Source organism: Scylla paramamosain, chromosome 24 (genome assembly GCF_035594125.1).
Source record: "Scylla paramamosain isolate STU-SP2022 chromosome 24, ASM3559412v1, whole genome shotgun sequence".
NCBI lineage: Eukaryota > Metazoa > Arthropoda > Malacostraca > Decapoda > Portunidae > Scylla > Scylla paramamosain.
This window is the reverse complement of record NC_087174.1, coordinates 11581272-11603327: the sequence shown is the minus strand read 5'-3', so window position 1 is coordinate 11603327 and position 22056 is coordinate 11581272. Positions and strand designations below refer to the sequence as shown.

The following is a 22056-nucleotide window of genomic DNA, read 5'->3' as shown; positions in this document are numbered from 1 at the left end:
CTTAATTTTGTCTCTTATCTTCCTTTTACCTTCACATCTTTCCCTTCCACACTCATCCTTCACATCTTCTTTCATTACTACATCCCTCCACTTCTACACTTCACCAGAACCTTACTTCGTCTATAATCTCCTTTTCATCTCCATCTCTTTCTCTACCACCCATCCTTCATCTCTTCCATTAATACATTCCTCCACCTCCGTCACGCTCCTCCACTACCACACTGCATCTGAAGCTTATTTTGTCTCTCCTCTCATCTCTTTATCTGCAGTTCCATCGCCACACATTCATCCCTCACCTCCACCTCCACCGAAACATTCCAGGCTGTGCCGCGCCGTGATAAATAACATTCCTCAGTAACATTCATCACATTCATCATAAAGAACCAGTAAAATCCTCACTTGGCTCCGTGTCTAACCTAACCTTAATTCTTTCACTGGTGGTCAATCTTTCCTATATATAGATTTTTTTTGTACTACAGTCTCTTAACTCGTACTTCTGTAGCTTAGCCAAGATGAAATTAACTCCATTTTCTTTTTTATTTTCTTTGTCTATCCAAAAAAATCTATTACAGCGATCTCAATGTTAACTAAAGGATACCATAGCAGTAAAATTGGTTAGTATACTTAGCTACACTCCTGCAATCTTACAATACACATTCACTGCAACACTGCGCACATTGCTTCAAGCTGACTCAAATTCCAAAACACATCACTATCACTGCCATCACCAAAGACACATTCCTGTAACTTGGCGCCCCGTTCATTATGACATCCACATCTGTTTTCATTCGTCTCCTCGCCTGAGTAACACCAAGCAAGACAAGGAAGACAACGCAACACCTTTTTGTTTTCCTCTCCTCTCCCTTCTCAGATTTATTTCCTCCTCCTCCCGACACACTCCACGTAGTTACACTCTTGTAGCTACACTGATTGTCACACTATCTAAACCACGCTGCACATGTCCCACCACCCTGATACCGACGCGCGACAACAAACACACACACACACACACACACACACACACACACACAGAGTACCACTAGCATCACATTCAAGACCGGATTCCTACCTTTACTCACAACCACTAGCAATATCCTATTACGAGATTCCTTAACACACACACACACACACACACACACACACACACAAGGGCTCAGGTCACCCACTTGTCTCTGATGTTAAAGGACTTCTGCGCCTCCAGGGTGTCGATGAAGGAGAGAAGGAAGTGCTTGTTTGCCACCAGCTGCTCAAACTGCAACATCGCCACGTCGTAGTTGGTCCTCGGGCCGTGGGCGCGCGCCTGCAGGAGGGAGAGAAGGGGAGAGGTATTAGGTTAAGTTTGATGGCTAAACCTATGTAGAGGGAGAGTGTGAGAGTGAGAGGGGAAGGGCAGAAGTATTAGGTTAACTCTGAAGGATAAATTAAATGTAGAGAGAGAGAAAAAGAGAAATGAGAAGTATTAGCATAAGTTTGACATGTAAAATAAATGTAGATAGGAAAAACGAGAACGGAAAGGGTATTAGCTTAAGTTCGACGCCTGAAATAAATGTAGAGAGATACAGAAAGAGGGATGAGCATTATTAGACTAATTTTGACATGTAAAAATATATGTAGAGAGAGGAAGAAGAAAAAGAATGAGAAATTTTAGCTTAATTTTGACACCTAAAATGTTCCTGCAGAGAGAGAGAGAGAGAGAGAGAGAGAGAGAGAGAGAGAGAGAGAGAGAGAGAGAGAGAGAGAGAGAGAGAGAGAGAGAGAGAGAGAAAGCTACTATCCTATCCGTACCCAACTATACCATATATGCCACTTGGAAACCTGGCAAAAGTTATAATTAATAGGCTGTTATTATTTGTATTATCAGGTACTTGTTGCTCTTCGTCCTTTGTAGTATTTGGTGCACCTTTGTCCCTGAAGGTGATTGGAGCGTGATGGGAAGAGGAGGAGGAGGAGGAGGAGGAGAGGAAGAGGAATTAGGGAGGGGAAGTAATGGGCTAAGTAGTGATTTGGAGAGAGGAAATATAAAAGTACATATTGTTTTGACTTGAAAAATACATAGTGCTCTTGTTGTATTATTTGATAGGAAATAAGACTATAATTACTTGGACTATTATTATTTGGACTCCAGAAATAAACTGCTGTTCCTCTCATATTATTTTTAAGGTACAAAATAAGCTACATTCTCCCGTTTTCTTTATTCCAGGCGTTGAGTCTTGCGGCATCTGGCAATACTTTTCAAACTAAGTGGTGAATTCCAGCAACTTTTCTCGAGTCGGAAGAATCTGGCAACTTTCTACTAGATTTATTGTTATTTATTGTCCTCAGTGCTTCTGTTATCGTCACGTCCACTTCGCACGTTACTCGTCTTCGTATAAAGTACCTGAAGGTGTCATATTCCTATCTGGACATCAAGACCACAGGCAACGCACGCAACATACGCTCAGAGTCTTCAGTTGGCAGAGAATGGCTGGTGTGTAGTGACTTAAGGATGTTGCATGTCGCCACCCATTCAGACACACACACACACACACACACACACACACACACACACACACACACACACATTATATGCTTTCCTTTCTGTGACTAAATGGCTTTTCTTAATTTCCTCTGAAGATATAATTCGTTTTCTTTCATCCGATTCACGTTTTCCTATTTTCCACTTCTAAAACTTGAATTTCTAGTATGGATTGCTGTAAAAAAATAAAAGAATAAAGAAAATGCAAGTTTCAATCCTATTCTTTTCTTTCTTTTTCTTTCTTTCTTTCTTTCTATGTCTTTTTTTTCTGTTTGTGTGTCTTTCCTATCCTTTTTCTATTTCCTTTTCTGTTTCTGTCTCTCATTATTTCTTTTCTATATACTTGCTCTTCTTACTTTCCTTCCCTGCCTCCTCCACACACACACACACACACACACACACACACACACACACACACACAGTCATTCTTCCAGTCCATAATTTCACGGGCACACACTCATGTTTTCCTTTCCTTTTCTTCCATTATGTGTCGTCTCGTCCTCCCTTCCCATTGCCCTTGTATTCCTCCTCCCTCAGCTCTATTCTCCATTATCAATCAACACTCCCTTTCCATTCTCTCCCTCTTTCCTTTCCCGCCGCATCACTTCCCTCGACTCCCTCTCCTTCCCATTCTCCCTCCGTCATTATCATTTTCTACACATTTTTTTCCCTTCTCTCCTACTTCTATTTTTTTTTTTCCCTCTCAGCAGCTGTCTTATTATTGATGTTTCTCTCTCTCTCTCTCTCTCTCTCTCTCTCTCTCTCTCTCTCTCTCTCTCTCTCTCTCTCTCTCTCTCTCTCTCTCTCTAGCCTTCACCGCGTACTTCACTTTTCCTCACTCTTGACACACACACACACACATATACACACACACACACACACATACACTTCAAGGCTCGCCGCGGTGAGGTAGGTGTAAATTATGCAAAATTAATATAGTAGACTGAGAGTGGGAGAGAGAGGGAGAAGAGAGAGAAAGAGAGACAGGAAAAAAGACAGATATACATAATGAATAATTCGATTTAAGTGGATAATTAAGGATAATGAATAACAAAACTAAGCAAGTATACCCACAATACCCATTTATCCATCCGCCCACATCCACATCCACCCACATCCACATCAACACCCACACGTAAATACCCGAAAAATATAACTCACCCATCCACCCACATACACCCACTCCCATCCACTCCATCCACACACAAACCATCCCTACTACAAGTCCTACACACGCACACACGCCCTTAAGAACCATGAGGGATCAGGTTTAGTGGTTCAAATGCTTTATAGCCTCGTGAAGCTTCGAAACTCCCAGTACGGCTCTTGCCACTGGTTCATTCCCTCCCTTATGAAGCCTTCGGAACCATATGGTCTAGAAGTGCGGAGAAAAGGGAGAGGAGAGAGGGAGAATAGAGGGAGGGGAAAGGGAGGGAGAGAGGGACAATGAGCGTATTTTCATGAGAGAAATGGGAGAAATGGTCAGAGAGAGAGAGAGAGAGAGAGAGAGAGAGAGAGAGAGAGAGAGAGAGAGAGAGAGAGAGAGAGAGAGAGAGAAGTCCTCCTCCGTCTCTTCTCCGAACACGCATTACAGATGTCATTAATATTTTATCTCTCTCTCCTCTCTCTCTCTCTCTCTCTCTCTCTCTCTCTCTCTCTCTCTCTCTGACGTAGACAGAAGGACGCCACTAGTTTTCGTCTCGCCAGCAAATTATGAAGAAGAGAGACTATGAATATTCAGTGATCAGACTCAGACCGTCTTAAGTACGAGGGAGAGAAGGAGAGGGAGGGAGTGGGAGAGAGAGAAGGGAGGAATAAGTTAGGTTAGGTGACATAGTGATGGTGATGATGGCTGTGGTGGTGGTGGTGGTGGGAGAGAGAGAGTGAGAGAGAGAGAGAGAGAGAGAGAGAGAGAGAGAGAGAGAGAGAGAGAGAGAGAGAGAGAGAGAGAGAGAGAGAGAGAGAGAGAATGAAAAATGAGAGACGAAGAAGGAATGAGGGACAAGTAACAACTGTGTGTGTGTGTGTGTGTGTGTGTGTGTGTGTGTGTGTGTGTGTGTGTGTGTGTGTGTGTGTGTGTGACTAATTAATTCCATCTCCCTCCCAAAGGAATCAAGAGACGGGTGGAGGGGGTAAGGGGAAGGTGAAAGGGGGATGGGTAGGAGGAGGAGCGGCCTGCATGCATCCCCAGCAGCATTAATGGGAAGACTGGTACACCAAATTAAAGGCAAGACTACTGCGGCCCTGTTTTGAGTACTTCTTCCCACGCTGGCCGAGAAATAACAGACAAAAAATTGTTTTCTTCCACACAGGAAAAAAAAAGACGATTTCTTCTATACTGACGAGATAATTTGTCCGTTTTCCTTCACAGATAAAAAAATAATACGTTTTCTTTCAAATAGGTGAGAAAAGCGTTAGTTTCCTTCCACACAGAAAAGAAATAACACGTTTTCTTCTATAGTGACGAGGGAAATTATCCGTTTTCTTTCATAGGCAAAAAAATAATACATTTTATTTGACACAGACGAGAGAAAGTGTCTGTTTTCTTTCCAAATAGCAAAGTGTCCATCTTCCATAAAACAAATCAGAAAGTGTCAATTAATTTTTTTCCACACTGAAAAGAGAAAGTGTCCGTTGTTTTTCCATAAAGTGCCCATGTTAAATCTCTCCCTCTATAACTTAAAATGTCCATCATGTTCACTTATCACTGCTTGAAAACTTACTTAATGCTGGTTTTTTATCTATTCATCAACTTTTTTTTTTTGTATTTATTCATTCATCCACCGTTTTTTTCTTTATTAATTTATTCACCCACTTCTTTTTACTTATTCATCGACTTCAATAGCGTGACCCTACATTCCCGTAACATATTTTCAAATTACACCAAACCTCGCCAAGAAGAAAAATAATATACACAACTTTCCAATAAAACAAACCAAGCTATACTTTCCAACACCATCTTTACCATCTACCAGCACCACAACTATCCCTTCACCACCACACCATCACCACCACCACCACCACCACCACAACCCCGCCACCAGCACCACCCCACACCCTCACCCTCACCAAAGACCATCAGGAGGAGACAAAACATACTAATAAAAGACGATAGCGAACGTGTCTCACCTGCACTCATTGTCACACCTACTAATGAGACCGGGGGTGATGGCGGGGGAGGAGGAGGAGGAGGAGGAGGAGGAGGAGGAGGAGGAGGAGGAGGAGGAGGAGGAGGAGGAGGAGGAGGAGGAGGGTTAAGTGGGTAGCCTTGCGTGTACCTTCAAAATAGGCAAAAGTAATCTTCTAATGTCCCTCACAGACACGTTTCTTCCACCACCATCACCTCCTCCTCCTCCTCCTCTTCCTTTCCTCCTCCTCTAACCCAAACACTTACTATCTACGTATCCATCTATCTATTTCCTGCTTATTATCCTTATCCCTTTTACTCCTCTTCTCTCCTCTCCTCTCTCTCCCTCTCTCTCGATTGCCTCTGACGCCCTCCTGTCTTATCAATTAAAGTGCATTGAGTCATTAGGATCCAATGTGCTGCCTGTAAACGTCCCTGTCGTTATCAATTTGTCAACACTTTTATCTCTTCCTTGTCTCCTCGTGCATGCGATTCGAACCCAGGCGAGAGAGAGAGAGAGAGAGAGAGAGAGAGAGAGAGAGAGAGAGAGAGAGAGAGAGAGAGAGAGAGAGAGAGAGAGAGAGAGAGAGAGAGAGAGAGAGAGAGATAACGGGTACATGAAGAACAAAACGACACATGGAGAATACAAGAACACACACACACACACACACACACACACACACACACACACACACACACACACACACACACACACACACACAAACAAACAAGGAACTTCTAGATAACAACAGGAAAAAAGTGAGTACGAGAAGACACAAACATCAGACCACCACCACCACCACCACCACCGCCACCACTACCACCACCACCACACCTATCTTGCATTATACATTCACTCACTAAGAGGAAAAAATAATAATGGAACTATGTGTGAGCCTTAAGGGAGAATAAAACGATAAGAAAAGGAAAAAGAAGCAACGGGTATGAATCGATGAAACTAAACTTAAGACAACTGTTCTCGTTTTCTGTTCAGTATTCCACAATGCAGCAGGAACTAAAGAAGATCACAGATATTTCAATTCCTAACCTTACGTTTATGCAATAGTCGTGTTGTCAAACGTTCCGGTGTCTCATGTCAGCTCATTTCAACAAACAGGTTTTTAGAGGAAGTTATTGGTGTTTTCTGTAGTGTTTTTATAATTTTAGTGATAGTTTAACAGCGTTTCCGTTTCAACAACAGGCAAGCATTACTTCACACACACACTATAGTCGAAGTTATTAGGGTTTGCAGGCATTTCATGATATAAATGATAATTTAACAAGGATTCTGTACCATCAGTAGGAAAAGAAAAAGAGAAAAAACTGAAACCAACTAATTACCTCCATGACCTTTGAAAATAACTTTTGAGTCAAATTGTTTGTGTCCCAAAGAAGATGAGACGAAGGGAACTCGACAAATCATCTATGTGGCCTTTGAAAATAGCCTTTGAGATCCTGAAATACAAGTGTTCCTTAGAACGAGAGAAACGAGACAAAGAGAACTCGTATAACCGTCCGTGGTCTTTGAAAATAATCCGTTTGAGCCTAAAATATTTAAAACAACTCTCACAAAGAAAATGAAACCGAGAACCCAACGAATAATTTATGTGACCTTTGAAAATTGTCTATAAGAGCCTAAATATTAAATACAAGTGCCCCAGACAAAGAGAACCTAACAATTAATTCGTGGCCTTCCAAAAACAATCCTTAAGAGCCTAAAATCATCAACCCAAGTGTCCAAAGGAAGGGCGTTGACAGATGCGACACAAGCTCTCCTTCTCTCAGCCTTCGCTTGCATTCACGCCGCCTCTGACACCCGCCCTGCGCTATCACCCGCCAAATGGATTCTGGGTGTAGCTCTAAGATAGGGCCCTCGTTAACTACACCCCCCACACCCCCAAGTCCCTCCCTCCACATCCCTGCTCTGTCTTCTCTCCGTCTTCCACTATGGGCGTGTGGGCGTGAGGTAATGAGGCCTTGGGAGGAGGAAAGTGTGGGTGTGTCTATGAGCTAAGAGACAGGCGTGTGTGTGTGTGTGTGTGTGTGTGTGTGTGTGTGTGTGTGTGTGTGTGTGTGTGTGTGTGTGTGTGTGTGTGTGTGTGTGTGTGTGTGTGTGTGTGTGTGTGTGTGTGTGTGTGTGTGTGTGTGTGTGTGTGTGTGGTATGGTGGTCAGTGGAGTTATGATTGTGGAAGGAAAGTGGCTTGTGGGCGTGGGTTGTGGGTGTGGGTTATGGGCGTGGGTGTCTTGGCGATAAGGGGATGGGGTGGGTATGTGGTTTGGGTTCTCAGGAGGAAGCGGATATCGTAAATGGGGGAAAAGTGCCTGGACCGTGTGTGTGTGTGTGTGTGTGTGTGTGTGTGGTCAGGAGCGGTAGGCAGACACTGATAGGCTGGTCTCCGGGGCACAATCACTCCCACAAAAAAGGCAAATAAATGAGGTTTTATTACATTAAGTGGAAAGCAAACCAGGGGACGATTAATGAACGTGGCATTAACTTCCCTCCATCCGCAGCTCCACCTCGTTCATCTCCCTCCACCCCTCCACCCCCTGACTTCTCTCCTCACACTAACTGTCTCCACCTGCTCCCAATCCACTTCCCTCCTCCCCTCTATCCCCTGACTCCTCTCTTCATACTAACTGTCTTTACTTCTTCCTAATCCTCTTCCAACGTTCAATCATTCTTTCAACTGCACTCTCTGCTAAGCGTCCACACTCTTACATCTCACTCTCCCATCTCACTCACCTTCTCACGTCCTCAAAGAAGGAAGGAGATACAGAGTCAAGGGAGAAGATAGCAAGCTCCCTTTCAGTGTTAGGAGAGAGGAGATGCAGAGACGACAAGGGAGAAGATAGAAAGCTCCCTGTCAGTGTTAGGGAGAAGAGGGGAGAGGTGAGTAAAGAGGAGGCAGGGGAGAAGGACGAACAAGCAAAGAAGAGAAAGGGAAGATAGAGAGCTTCGTATCAGTGTTGGGAGAAAGGAGGGCAGACAGAGGCAGAGGAGAAGGTAGAGGGCTCCCTGTCAATGCTAGGGAGAAGAGAGGAGACACGCAGGGGAGGCAGAGAGGCATTGCTATTAACCAATCAAACTATCTCTTCTCGACACACTTATCCTGAAAACAGCTGTCAATTCCTCGCATCCACCACCACCACCGCCACCACCACCGCCACCAGCGCCACCCAGGGTCTGTCGTGAGGGGCTGCCCGGATGCTATCGCCCCTCGAAGGCACTCAGGGAAGAGCATTAGTCGGGGCTGCTCATTCTCACCTCGAGTGTCGAAGATAACCCAGCCAGTAATGGTCTGCTCCACCTACATCCACGCGTACCTCACCTAAACTGACCCCCCCCCCCTGCACTCCTCCCCTCTTCCTCTCTTCCTCCTCCTTCTCAGGCACGGGGCGGTGACAGGCACGTCCAGGGCTCGCGTGCATGGGGCGGCCACTAGTCAGGCAGCTCTGGCCCACATTAGTGCTCACTGATAACACATTGCCTGTCACTCCTCCCCGCAGACGGCTCTTACGTCCATGATAGATATTTTTTTTTTTCGTGCTTGTTAATTAGAAGCGAATAAAAGTGCAGGGCAGTACGCTGACTCGAGCCACTGCAGGCGCTGACAAAGGCGCTGACGAGGGTAAATCTAGACTGCCCTTGCAAGTCGATCTTATTCTCTCATCTCTTTTCTCTCTCTCTCTCTCTCTCTCTCTCTCTCTCTCTCTCTCTCTCTCTCTCTCTCTCTCTCTCTCTGCTTCGTTTCTTTAGATCTCCTCCCTCTATCCTCTCTCGTCTCGTCTTCAATTTATCAGGATGTTAAGAAGAGTTGAGGATGCATATAAGAAGTTAAGGAAAGAGGATTTGTTGTGCCTTCTCTCTCTCATTCCTCTAATCTTCCTCCTTCGTGTTTCCTTAATGCCACTTCTCGTCTCTTTCCTCCCCATGTATTGTAATTCATAATGTTGAGAGTATGAAGATGCACGTAGGAGATTAAGCAAAGCAGATCTGTACCTCTCTGCTCTCTTTTATTTTCACCTCTTTGTCTTCTATCTTTACCTCTTCGCTCTCTTTTTATCTCTACCTCTTTGCTTTCTTTCATCTCCTCTTTGCTCCTCTTTGCTTTGTTTTATCTCAATCTCTCTGCTGTCTTTTATCTCTAATTTCACTTTCCGTCTCGCTCCTACCTGTCCTTTTAAAATTCTAGCGTTAGGAGCCAGAAAGAAAACACGTAAGAAGTTAAAGAAAGGAACTAAAGTGAATCACTCAAGATATAGAATTCAGCACTAACTTTCCCCTTGCCTTGAAGATCAAAACATTCCCCCCTCCCTCCCTCCCTTTCCCTTCCTTCCCCTCCACCAACATCCTACCCTCCCCTACCACCACCACCACCACCAACACCCAGTCTTTTTTTTTTGAAGACCAAAACATCCCATTCCTTCCTCCTCCTTCCACTACCACCACCACTATCACCGTCCCCCCTCACTACCACTACCACCACCACCACCACCACCACCACCACCACCACAACCACCACCACCACGTTCATCATCACATAATCCCCAGTTCTACATTTCTGGATTGCTAACTCCCCTCCCCCCCCCTCTCTCTCTCTCTCCCTTCCCCTCCCTCCAGCAGTCCCTGAATATGCATGTCTCCCCTTTCTCCCCCCCTTTTCCCTCCCTCCCTCCCTCTCTCTCTCTCTCTCTCTCCATCTCCCTCCCTGCCCCACCACCTCTGACTAATGGCGTAGTTTTAATCTGGGGTTCACCATGATGGATGCTGCAGGAGATTCCTCGCGCCCCTGCCATTGTCCCCCTCTCCCCCTTCTCCCCAATGCAACCCCCTCGCACACCCCTAGACTCACCCTCTATGTCCCTGCAGCCTCCCCCATCACCCTCATCTACCCCTACTCTTAGTTTAATGTCACCTTTATTCTCTCTCTCTCTCTCTCTCTCTCTCTCTCTCTCTCTCTCTCTCTCTCTCTCTCTCTCTCTCTCTCTCTCTCTCTCTGGTTTTGTCTCCTAACTCGTCACTTTCCTCATTCCATCTCCTCTCGTCTCCCTCTATCATCCACTCTCAACTCATCTCCCTCTCCACCCTCATCCCTCCCTCCCTCCTCCACCCTCAATGTCCTCTTTCACTTCTGTTATTTTTTCTATGCAGTTAAATCTCTCGCTCGCATTTAGGAGACACAGAAGGGTGACAGAACAAAGGGCTAAGAAAGAGACGCTTAATCCGCTAGAGGGAGATTGGGGTTATCTATTCCTGTGGGGCTTGTTGATGCACGCACTATGAGACTGGCCAGGTGAGGGAGTGAAGGTGAAGAGAACAGGTGTGTGTTATGAGAGAATGAAAAAGATGAGGATTAGGGAGATGGGGTAAAGGTATGAGGAGAGGGATGAGTGAAGGTGAGAGGAACAGCTGTGGGTTATGAGAGAGGATGAAGATGATGATGAGGAGGGAGTGAAGGTACGAGGTGCAAGGATGCGTAAAGGTGAGGGGAACAGCTGTGGGTTATGAGGGAGGATGAGGAAGACGAGGAGAAGGGTTAGGAAGGGTATACTAAACTGCATCATGAGAGGAAGTGAAGGAGTATAAGGTGCGGGGATAAGTGAAGGCATTATGAGGGCAGGTGAAGATGATAAGAGGAGGAGGAAGTAACACAAATAAAGATAAAGGAAGAACAAACAGCAGAAGACCTGGGAGGAGGGAGAGGAGGTGATGGAGGAGGGGAAAGCGAGACACGTTAACCTGTATAGTGAAAAGGAAATGAGGGATATGAGAAAAATGGACATTGAGTTTATAAGCGGGCAAGAAAGACAGTAAAAAGTGGAGGGCATGACCGGCAAACTGTCTTACTTACTCCTTTTACTTCTTATCTTAGTCACGAAATATAATAAAAAAGTAAGACAGGAAAAAGAGACTGAATTTTGGCGAGAAAGGACGAACAGTGAAGCATAAGAGCGGGTTTCTTTCTCAAACACCAAGAAACACACACAAAAAAAAAAAAAAAAAATTAGAACTTACAAGACTAAGACAAAACAGCCAACACCATCAAACCTAAACGACAAAGGATACCAAACACAAGTACTTCTCAAGAACTGCCACTCACCTTGGGGTCCTGCAGGATGGGATGGTCCGCCACGCCGGGGAAGAACACCTTCATCACGTAGGTGCGGTGGTCCAGGGTGGGGATGCCGGAAGACTCCAGGTCCGCCGTCAGGTCTGTCATGTCCGTTTGGAGCTCAGCGAAGGCTGGAAAGGAGAGGCGGTGAAAGGATTGAGAGGGAGAAGAAGGAGAAGGAGAGGAAGAGGGAGAGGGAAAGTGTCAAGAAAGCTAGTGTGGGAGGTGGAGTTAAGATTAGTGTAGGAGAAAAGGAGTGTGAGAGTATAAGGTGGAGAGGGGGAGAGGGGAGAGGAGTAAGAAAAGTAACCTAGGAAGAAAAGGAGTGGAAGAAAGCGAGAAAACACTGAGAAAGGAGGAGGAGGAGGAGGAGGAGAAAAGGAAAGAGAGATGTACAAAAAGCAAGAGAAGAGAACATACAAAAGAAAAAAAAAGAAAACAAGAAACAATATACAACCAGGGACACATGCACTAACTAACAACTTAAAACAAACACACACATAAACAAAACAAGAGACAGCCCCGCCCCCCCCCCCCCGCAAATCTGAATACCATTGGTTAGTTCAAATAATACTAAATAAAAACGAGATAAACAAATGATGAGCAAATTACAATATCGTCGTTTATCTTTACGGACACCGAGAGGGGGAAGAGGGTGAGGGGGAGGGGGTATGGGCGACAAACGAGGGAAGGGTTTGGAGGAATAGGTATAGGAGGGAAAGAAGGGATGGAGTGTGCAGGGAGGGATTGGAGGAACAAGGGGGAGTAACGAGGGAGGAGATGGAGGTGAGGGAAAGGAAGGATGCAGGGTGTAGGGAGGAGCTGGAGGAATATGAAAGAGCGGGAAGGAGGAGGAGGAGGAGGAGGAAGAATGGGAGGGAAGAGGGGATGCAGAATGTGCGGACGGTGGAGGGGGGGGGTGGGATGTCCGGGGAGATGGGATGAGGGGGGGTGTTTGGGGGAGTCGGGGGGGAAGATCGGGTACTCTAATACATCATGGGCATAAAATATAGGAAAAAAAAGTCACCATCGTGTCGGCAGTATTTCAAAGGGAGGACAATAACCCTGGCGTGGTGGCGGCGCCGAGACCCGCCACCGCCACCACCGCCACCGCCGCCTCGTTTGTGCCGCCGATTCAAAGCCACGCAGGGAACAAAGTGAATCTTGCAAAGTGAATCTCAACCATCAAGCTGAGCGCCGCCGTCTCGCGATGGACCCTGATGACCACCTGTACCCAACTGGCTCTCCCTTGTTGTAAGTATCTCTGAATCTGACCCGTGTTAAGTCATTAATCTCTCTCTCTCTCTCTCTCTCTCTCTCTCTCTCTCTCGGTAGATAACGTGCTTTCTCGCTGGTAGTCGCTGTCACTGCCTCGCTCCCTGGCTCCTCCACACCACAACGAGTGACCTTCGGCCCCTCAGAGCGACGCGTTAATGTCTTCTATTAGCAACTCGCTCCTCCTCGCAGCCTGCAATCACCCCGCCCCCCACAGCTGTGCCCGGTCTCAGAGGGATAATTGGTGGAGCGAAACTGTTGACCAAGACAACACTGACCTCCTCCACCACCACCACCACCACCACCACCACTATCACTGTCTCCACCTCCTTCACCAGCACCTCCTCCGCCTCCCTCTCTGTGCCGCTTCCTACCCCCCCCTTCCCGTCCACACGCCGTCCATCACGCATAAAACAGGACGTCCCACTCAGGTGCGTGCGAGGCACAGGGGCGGCGACGGGTTACTTTAACGGGCGTGTTGACACAACCCCCAATTAGCAGTGGGTGGGTGGGCGGGTGGGCGGGCAGTGGCGGGGGGACAGTCATGCCTCCGTCTCCGTCTCGTGTCGCAATATAAGCCCGTGGTGCAACCAAGGGGCGGGCGCGCTGATACACTCCTGATACACTCACTCTGCTGTCGGTTTACTACGCCCCTCACACCTCGGAGACCGCCGCTCCACACCTGTCCACTTACCCCGCCACAGAGGAGGACCACTCACCTTGCTTACACTCGGTGCGCACGTGACTCTCCAGGCTGTCCATCTGCAGCTGCATCAGCTTGTACACCCGCTCCGCCTGCGAGGACTTGCGGCGGTATACGGCCAGCACCACGAAGGACGCCAGCACCAGGAAGAGGGCGCCGCCGGCCAGGCCCGCGATGCCTTCCGGGGTGAGGGGGAAGCGCCTGTGGCGCTCGTAGCGCAGGACTCCCAGGGGGAAGCGCAGGTACTGACCCACGTGCACCACCACCAAGGGCAACTGCTCGGGGGTGTACAAGCCGCGCTCGTCAGTGGGCTCGGGCTGCAGCTCCGGGGGCGTGCACACCAGCTGCGTCATGGCCAAGGAGGTCACGTTGCAGATGGCAGTGCCGATTGTCACCCGCACGTCACTCTCATCGGCGGCGTCGTTGATGTGCTCGCCCTCCACCACCAGCGTGTCACCCTTGTACAGCTTGACGCCGTGCGGGAAGGTGTAATACACGGGGTCCGGCAGGTAGGTGAGGCGGGGAGCGCACGTTGGGGAAGTGCTGGCGCAGGTGCATCACCGACACCACGCCGTCCATCAGGAAGCCCACGTCCACGGCCACCTCATCCCCCTCGTGGTCGCGTCTCCGCGGCGAGCGCTGGATCTTGTGAGATCTCCTGCTTCGACTCCTTCGGCGGCGACGCAGGTTGTCCTGCGCCTCCAGGATGGCCAGCACGGCATCGCGGTCAAGGGGCGGCGAGGGGCACTCCATCTGGTCAGCACTGAGAACGCGACAGGCGGAGGAGTTGAGGACACGCTCAAACAGATTGACTGTGATGCGTGGAGCCTGAATGGCGTCCAGATGAGTGCCGTGGACGGTGACGAGGCGGCCGCCGCTCCAGGGACTCCGCAGCGGCTTGAGCTCGAGCACTCTGGGATCAGGCGTGAAGACAAAGGGCGAGGCAAGGGAGCGGCGCGCGCCATCCACCATCACGGTGAGCATCCGCACCGTGGCCGGCAGCCCCTCGCCCTCCTTGCCGCCCTCCCATGACCCCGACGCCCGCGAGGTGACGCACACCAGGCGGTGCGACGACGACTGCGTCTTGTTGACGACACACGGCAGGTCGTCCAGCTCCGCCGACACGTGGGAGCCCACGTTGAGGAAGCGGCCGCTGATGGAGAGCACCGTGCCGCCAGACACCGGCCCGCGCGTTGGCCACACGCCCGTCACGCTCACGTTCTGTGGGGGAAAGACACAGGAGTGAGGCTAGACAGTGCTTCTGTAGGGAAATTAACAGTAGTATTAGTGAATGATAATGAGGACTGCTGACACTATGTGGTATTTGGCAATCTGAGGACTGACAAGGAAGGGATAATGAAATACAGGGGACAATACTGAGCTGGCAATGCGGAAACAATAAAATGGTTAATGACATTTGATCTAATACCAGAAAGTCAAAATTCAACGTATCTCTTACGTCCAATAGTGTTGCAAATACTTTTAGTTCAACCTTAAAAAAAAACTATCAAACCAATATTCTGATCACAAAGGGGAGCGCACTCACGGTGTAGGTGAACTTGACGGTGGAGCGCGTGGTGCCGGCGGGCGTGGTGACCCTGACGGGGAACTGCAAGTCACTGCCGCTGTGTGTCCCGTGGGTGAGGGGCGCTGGGCCCGTGAGGCACGTGATCTTGACGGACACGCGGTAGTCATGGACATGGCAGGGCACGTCCCCGATGAACACGTTGTTCTTCACGTCCTCCTCCCGCAGGCCCAGGTTGCTGCCCTCGATGGTGACCATTGTGCCGCCCTCCAGCGGTCCTGCCAGCGGCTGGATCTGCAACAAAGGAGAGACGGAAGGTTAGCTGTCAGGGTCACAGAGAAAATAATTGCATTCATGATGGTGAGAGAGACCAGCAGGATGTCGCGACGCCCACACCAGCACCCTCTCGCCCAAACACCCCAACCACGCTTGTTCTCGCCAGACGCACAGCTTCCCTCACCACCACCACCAGTGTTTGCTTCCCTCCCTGGCATGTTCCTCCGACACTTGAAAATATGAAATGTCTGGTTTCCCTTTTTCCCCATCCTCCAACATCCCTTCTTCAGCATTTTCCAGGAGCCGTCCAGCGTGCCTCTGCCTCCCCCACCCACCCCCGAGGCTCCATCACTCAAAGGCTTGACAGATGGCGTAAGAACACTAGATTGCTTTTCGTTGCGTCATCGTCTGTGTTCCGGGCAGCAGGTTTCCTATTGGCTGGGCAAAAACCCGGCGAACCAATCAACTCGCAAGGGCGGCCCATGCGTCATCGTGTGTATTCCTGACGCGGCAACCATCACGGGCTGTAGACAAAACAAATGGACCAATCACGAAGGGCTTCCATACGTCATCATCGGTATTCGTGTCACCTGGCTTCGTTCCCGCGCCCCCGACACCTGGAATTACGCCGGCGGGAATGGGAATGGAGGCTGGGCTGGCGGGGGGCGGCGGGCCGAGCCGGGGCGGGGTTGGGGAGGAGGTGGCGCAGAACAATGGGAGTGAGATGAGATCTTTGATACACTTGAGGGTGACGGATGAGAGACAACCTCCTGTGATACCAGCAATTAAGCCCCGCAGAGAGAGAGAGAGAGAGAGAGAGAGAGAGAGAGAGAGAGAGAGAGGAGAGAGAGAGAGTGGGGGGAGCTCACGGGGGTCACCTGAACACAACCCTAACACTTCCCATCACTACTCTCATCAAATCAATTTCCTCTAAGTAATCAGATACAAACCTACCACCACCTCCCCCACTGCTTCTCTCCCCGCCCCTTGCTCCTCTCACCGCCCCTCTCACTCCCTCCAGCGGCGGGCAAGATAAATAACCCCCAGACTCTCCCAGCACTTCCTCAAGGGGTTGGCTGAGCAGGGCTGACGTGGAGGCGTGAGTGGATAACAGGCAATGGTTTCGTCAGCCTTTCAGTGGCGCTCTTGGTGCAAGGGGGGAACCCGTCAGCAGAAAGGAGGAGGAGGAGGAGAGAAAAGAAGAGAAGGAACTTTTTTTTCTTTTTATTGTAATTTTTCATTATTAGCAATGGTTGTTCTTGCAAAAAAAAAAAAATAATAATAAATAAATAAATAAAACTACGGTGAAATTAATGTAAGAGGTGATATGACAAGAGGAGGAGGAGGAGGAGGAGAAGGAGGTCATGACATTTGTAGCGTGGAACTGAAGGAAATTCAATCATTATTTCACATATATTTTAAAAGAACTGGGGATAATTACATTTAAACAATACCCTTCGTCAATTTTTAGGGCATTTCAGGGACGTGGTGATTAAAGGAAGTTACATTTTCGCCCTCATCCACGTGTTCCTTAAGACTTATGTAGTCTTTGGTACTTATGTCCTTCATCCTTGCAAACTATTCAAATATTTCCACTAAGCACATCTGTTTATCAACGATAATCTCTACAACAACATCTACCGTTTCTTTTATTCCACTCGTTAGTTCTGTGTTGCAATTGCGTAGTTTAGCAGAGCACGGTATTGGATGAAACAGAACGAAAGAAAGTGAGAGGAAAAAAAAGAATGAAAACAATACAACAACACTTACATACGTCTCTCTTAACCAGGTGAATAATTTGAAAACACGAAAATCCCACAGAAGCGAACAGAAAAAAAAAAAAAAAAAAGACAAAACCCTCAACATTACAACCACATTTTCTTTACCGTGCCTGGCAAAAATATAATGAAAAACCCCACTCGCACAAAGTAAACGGGAAATGATTACAAGGAGAAAATAATAACGCACACAAGTTTCCTACAATGACTGGCTTCGTGTTACTCATAAATAGACCATTTTCGTCACAAAGAAAACGCGGCGGGGGACCCATTTTTCTTTTTTTCCCTCCCTCGGTCCCTCACCTGCTCCTTCCCACCACGCCCCCGTCCAAAGACACTCCCCTTCCCTCTCTCCCTCCCTCCTTCCTTCCCTCACTTTTGACGATGATAGAAAGGAGGGGGGAAAAAAAAAAAGAGGAGAAGAAAAAGAGGATTGTGGAAGTTTATCAACTATAGAGGAACTTCTGTCTGTGTCTGTCTGTCTGTGTGTGTCTCTGTCTGTCTGTCTGTCTTTGTATGTGTGTGTGTGTGTGTGTGTGTGTGCTTCTCTCTCTGTCTGTCTCTGTCTGTCTGTTTGCATATCTATCAGTGTGTGTGTGTCTCCTCTCTCTCTCTCTCTCTCTCTCTCTCTCTCAGTATGTCTCTATCTGTCTGTGCGTTTGTCTCTGTCTGTCTGTTTCTTTATCTATCTGTCTAATTCTATTCATCTACAAGTCCGTCTGTCTGTCTGTCTGTCTGTCTGTCTCTCACCTGTACTTGATGAGCTACAGGTATTGGCGACATTTTAGAGGCCTTTCCGGTGACGAGGACAGACGAGAAGGAAAATCTAGCACACTTTGCATCTGTCCTCTTATTTCCTCTCCTCGGCCTCGCGTTGGCGTTGAGTTACGGTGCCATTAAGGGAGGAGGAGTAACAGCAGCTTTCCACTTCCATCTCCTCTTCCTCTCGTCCTCTTTTCCCTTTTTCACCTTTTGTTTCTCTGTTCCAGTTCTTGTACTTGTTATTTTCCTCCTCCAACTCTTTCTTCCTTTTCCTCCTCCTTCTCCTCTTCCTACTTTTCATTTTTATATCTCGCTTTTCCTCTTACTGCTTATTATTTCTTTCCTCTTCGTTTACACAGCATCTATTTATTTTATTTCTCATCTTTTTCTTTGCTGGTTTCTTTCTCCTCCTCCTCCTCCTCCCATCACCCAAGGCCACACAAACGCATATCTAAGAGCATGTTGGTGAAGGAAAACAAAAGATGCGGTAAGGAATCTTTAAGAGGAGCTGAAGTTGTGTAGAAGCAGATTGTTTCTCCTCCTCTTCCTCCTCTTCTACCTCCTCCTCCTCCTCCTCTTCCTCTTCTTCCCTCAGCGAATGTCATTTTTCATCCTCTGGCTCTTACAGATGATGGTTTGATAAATCTCTCTCTCTCTCTCTCTCTCTCTCTCTCTCTCTCTCTCTCTCTCTCTCAAGCACTCACATTTGTCTGCCTACTACGTATCTCTCTCTCTCTCTCTCTCTCTCTCTCTCTCTCTCTCTCTCTCTCTCTCTCTCTCTCTCTCTCTCTCTCTCTCTCTCTCTCTCTCACACACACACACACGCACACATACACTTAAACTTCAACCCCCCACGCAGCCAAAACAATAACAAGAGAGGGGCTAAAAATAAATCGACAGTAAAGTCATATATAATTCCTCTTCATTCACGCTCCACATCTTCCAGGAAAGAGAGAGAGAGAGAGAGAGAGAGAGAGAGAGAGAGAGAGAGAGAGAGAGAGAGAGAGAGAGAGAGAGAGAGAGAGAGAGAGAGAGAGAGAGAGAGAGAGATCTATATATACGCCTACCCCCGATTCCCAAAAGGCCCAAACCCTTCCCAGCACTTAATACCACAAGGAACCATGGTAATTCGCAGCACTACTCCTTACCCCCCCCCTTCCCCTCTCCCCGCCACGAGCCCTCCGGAGCCAGCAGGAGAGTCGCAGCAATCATCATTAGCGGGAAGTCGCCTCCGCCAGTACCCCTCCCGCCCCTCCCGCCCCTCAACGCACACTATAACACTTTCCGCCTCTGTAATTTCCAATATGAAGGTCTCTCTCGGGGTCGACAGGGCGTGAGTGATACTTCCCGGGGAAGAGGAGGAGGAGGAGGAGAAGGAAGAGTAGAAGACATGAAGTGGGGTGGTGAGTGGGCGGTTCGTTGAGTTAGATAAAGGAAAGGTTTCATGGGGACACTCCTGAAGGGTCATGGGACGGCAGGGTGTGAGACTCCTAAGGGAAAACGTGACGGGACGTGTTTGGATGCAGTGGCGAGGTGCCGGAGGGATCGAGGTGGAGATGAAGACGCTGTGTCGTTCAGGGACTGCCACATGTAGGCTTAAGGATTCTTGCACCTTCCCTTATGTTCCTATGACGCGAACGGAAGAGTATGCAGGTAAGAGGGGTGAGAGTTTATACAGGTTAATGACTTAGGTACTGGACCGAAGTGACGGAGAAGGATGAGGGAAAGAGAAAGCACAAGGAAGAGGAAACGAGCGAAAGAAGAGCAAGTAGGAAAGGAGGATGCCACGGGAAGATGGAGTGGCGTGATGACATGGAGGAAGAGAAGGAAGAGAGAAAAGAGAAGCGCAAAAAAGTGGGAAGAATATGGGAGAAAATGAGAAGTAAGAAGAAAGAATAAAGTGGAGGTGACGTGGAGGGAAGAGAATGGAGAGAGAAAAAAAAGGAAACACAAATAAGATCAAAGGAAACAAAGAAACATGAGAAGGAAGAGAAGGAAGAGAGAAGAAGACAAAGCACAAGCAGAACGAAACGAAACGAAAGAACAAATGAAGGAAACAAGCAAAGCAGGAGGAGGAGAAGCATAAAAGGATTGTAAGCGCCTCACGTAGTGGAGATGACGTGGAGACTTGTGGCAGGAGGATTCGCACGCCAGGGGGAAGGTGTGGGAGATGGCACCGCGCCTCCCATATTAAGGCAGTGTGGAAAAACCTCTCAGAAGGTGCCAAGCCACAACGGGCCGTGGAATTATGCACGCCTTGACCACCGCGGCCCTGAGAGAGTCCCGAGGCTCCTGAGGCTACGCAGTGACGAGACAGATGAGAGAGAGACGTGCACAGAGACAGCGATAAGAGACGAGTAGGAAGGGTAAGAATGAAGATTTTAAAGAGCCAAGCAGAGTAGAAGAGAATTCAGGTTACTAAAACTACACAGAGACGAGACGGATGAGGCAGAGACGTGCACAGAGACAGAGAGACAGGAGATGAGTAGGATGGATAAGACTGACGGTTTTGAAGAGTAAGACAGGACACAGGGATGATTTGGGCAATGAAAGACAAGGAAAGGTTAAAGAGAGGTAAGATAAATAGGGAAACGACAAGGAGAGGAGGAAGAGGGAAAAGAAAAACAGGGAAATGAAAGGGAGGGGTAAAAAAAAAAAAAAAGCAGAAACAGGAAGACGAGATTGGAAGAGATGAAGAAGAGGAAGTGTATAGGAACAGGGAGATGACAAGGAGAGGTAAAAAAAAGAAATAGCAGAAACAGAGAAACGAGGACTGAGAGTTCAGATTCTGGTGAAGAGAAGAAAAGACAAAAGCAAGAGGCAACAGAAACAGGAAAAGATGAAAGACAAGTAACAGAAACAGGGAGACGAGACTGAGAGCTGAGAATCTGGTGAAGAGAAAAGAAAAGACCTTGGCAAGAGGCAGCAGAGGCACTAGGAAGACGACCAAAGTTAAGAGTGGAGACGAGGAAGGTTTGGTCTAATGGAGAAGCAAAGAGTGCGGAGTAAGGGAGTGATGGGAGTGGCGGAGACAACTGGGAGTGAGGCGCTGCGGTGACAGGGAGCTGGAGGGAGTTAGAGGGAGGACCACACACCTGTAAACACTGCGGTGGGCGGGTTTACCTGGGGCAGTGGGTGGTGACGTTTATCGCGGCAAGGAGGGAAGGTGAAGAGACGGCGCCACACACTAATGAGTCTTGTCAACCGCCACCACCACCACCGCCACGACCACTAACCACGACTATTAAACCTCGCCACTACGACTATACCCTTCACCGCCTGACATGGCTTGTACGACCACCAGCACTCCACAAACACCTATCAATCAGCACCACCCACTCATTCACTCATCCGCTCACCCACACAAATGCCCTCACTTCCTTAGCAACAGATACCAAGAACTACCACCACTACTGCTACTACTACTACCACACATACACACACTCACATTCTCTCTCTCTCTCTCTCTCTCTCTCTCTCTCTCTCTCTCTCTCTCTCTCTCTCTCTCTCTCTCTCTCTCTCTCTCTCCTATAAACGTAATCCATATGAATCCACGCTGTCCAGTCGCTTTTGTGTTCAGGAAGGGGAGAGAGAGACCACGAGAAGTCCGCCAGCCCTCCCCTTTATTCAGACCGGGGAAAGGGACACGAGGACTGGAGAAGCAGCGACGCAGAGAGGGAGAGGCGAGGCAACGGGAGGCTGATGGAGCAAGTGGATGGGGAAATGAATGATTGTAGGTGTTCTGGGTCCATGTTCTCCCCCTACACACGTGAATACAGACCACGGTGAAGCGAGTAAATGATGATAACAGTGTCACGTGGCCTTCTGAGAGCAGTTATGTTGGTCTGACAGATAGGGAGAGACAGAAAACGATAGAGAAACGGAGTATGCGAAAATTAAAGGGTGGGTTTGAGAAATGAAAAACGCACACTCGGTATTTCATGGGTAAAGGTGAAAGGTTGAGTTGCGGCAGCATGTAAA

General features: G+C 48.2%; 1 protein-coding gene across 1 annotated transcript in view; it reads right to left on the bottom strand.

Annotated features, from left to right (window-relative positions):
- LOC135112730 (plexin-B-like) overlaps positions 1-22056 on the bottom strand; it is a 420239-nt gene that overhangs the window by 23086 nt on the left and 375097 nt on the right. The window contains 5 exon segments of the mRNA XM_064027486.1: positions 1167-1300; positions 11745-11887; positions 13751-14255; positions 14257-14955; positions 15281-15553. Coding sequence (XP_063883556.1) covers positions 1167-1300; positions 11745-11887; positions 13751-14255; positions 14257-14955; positions 15281-15553 — 1754 coding nt within the window.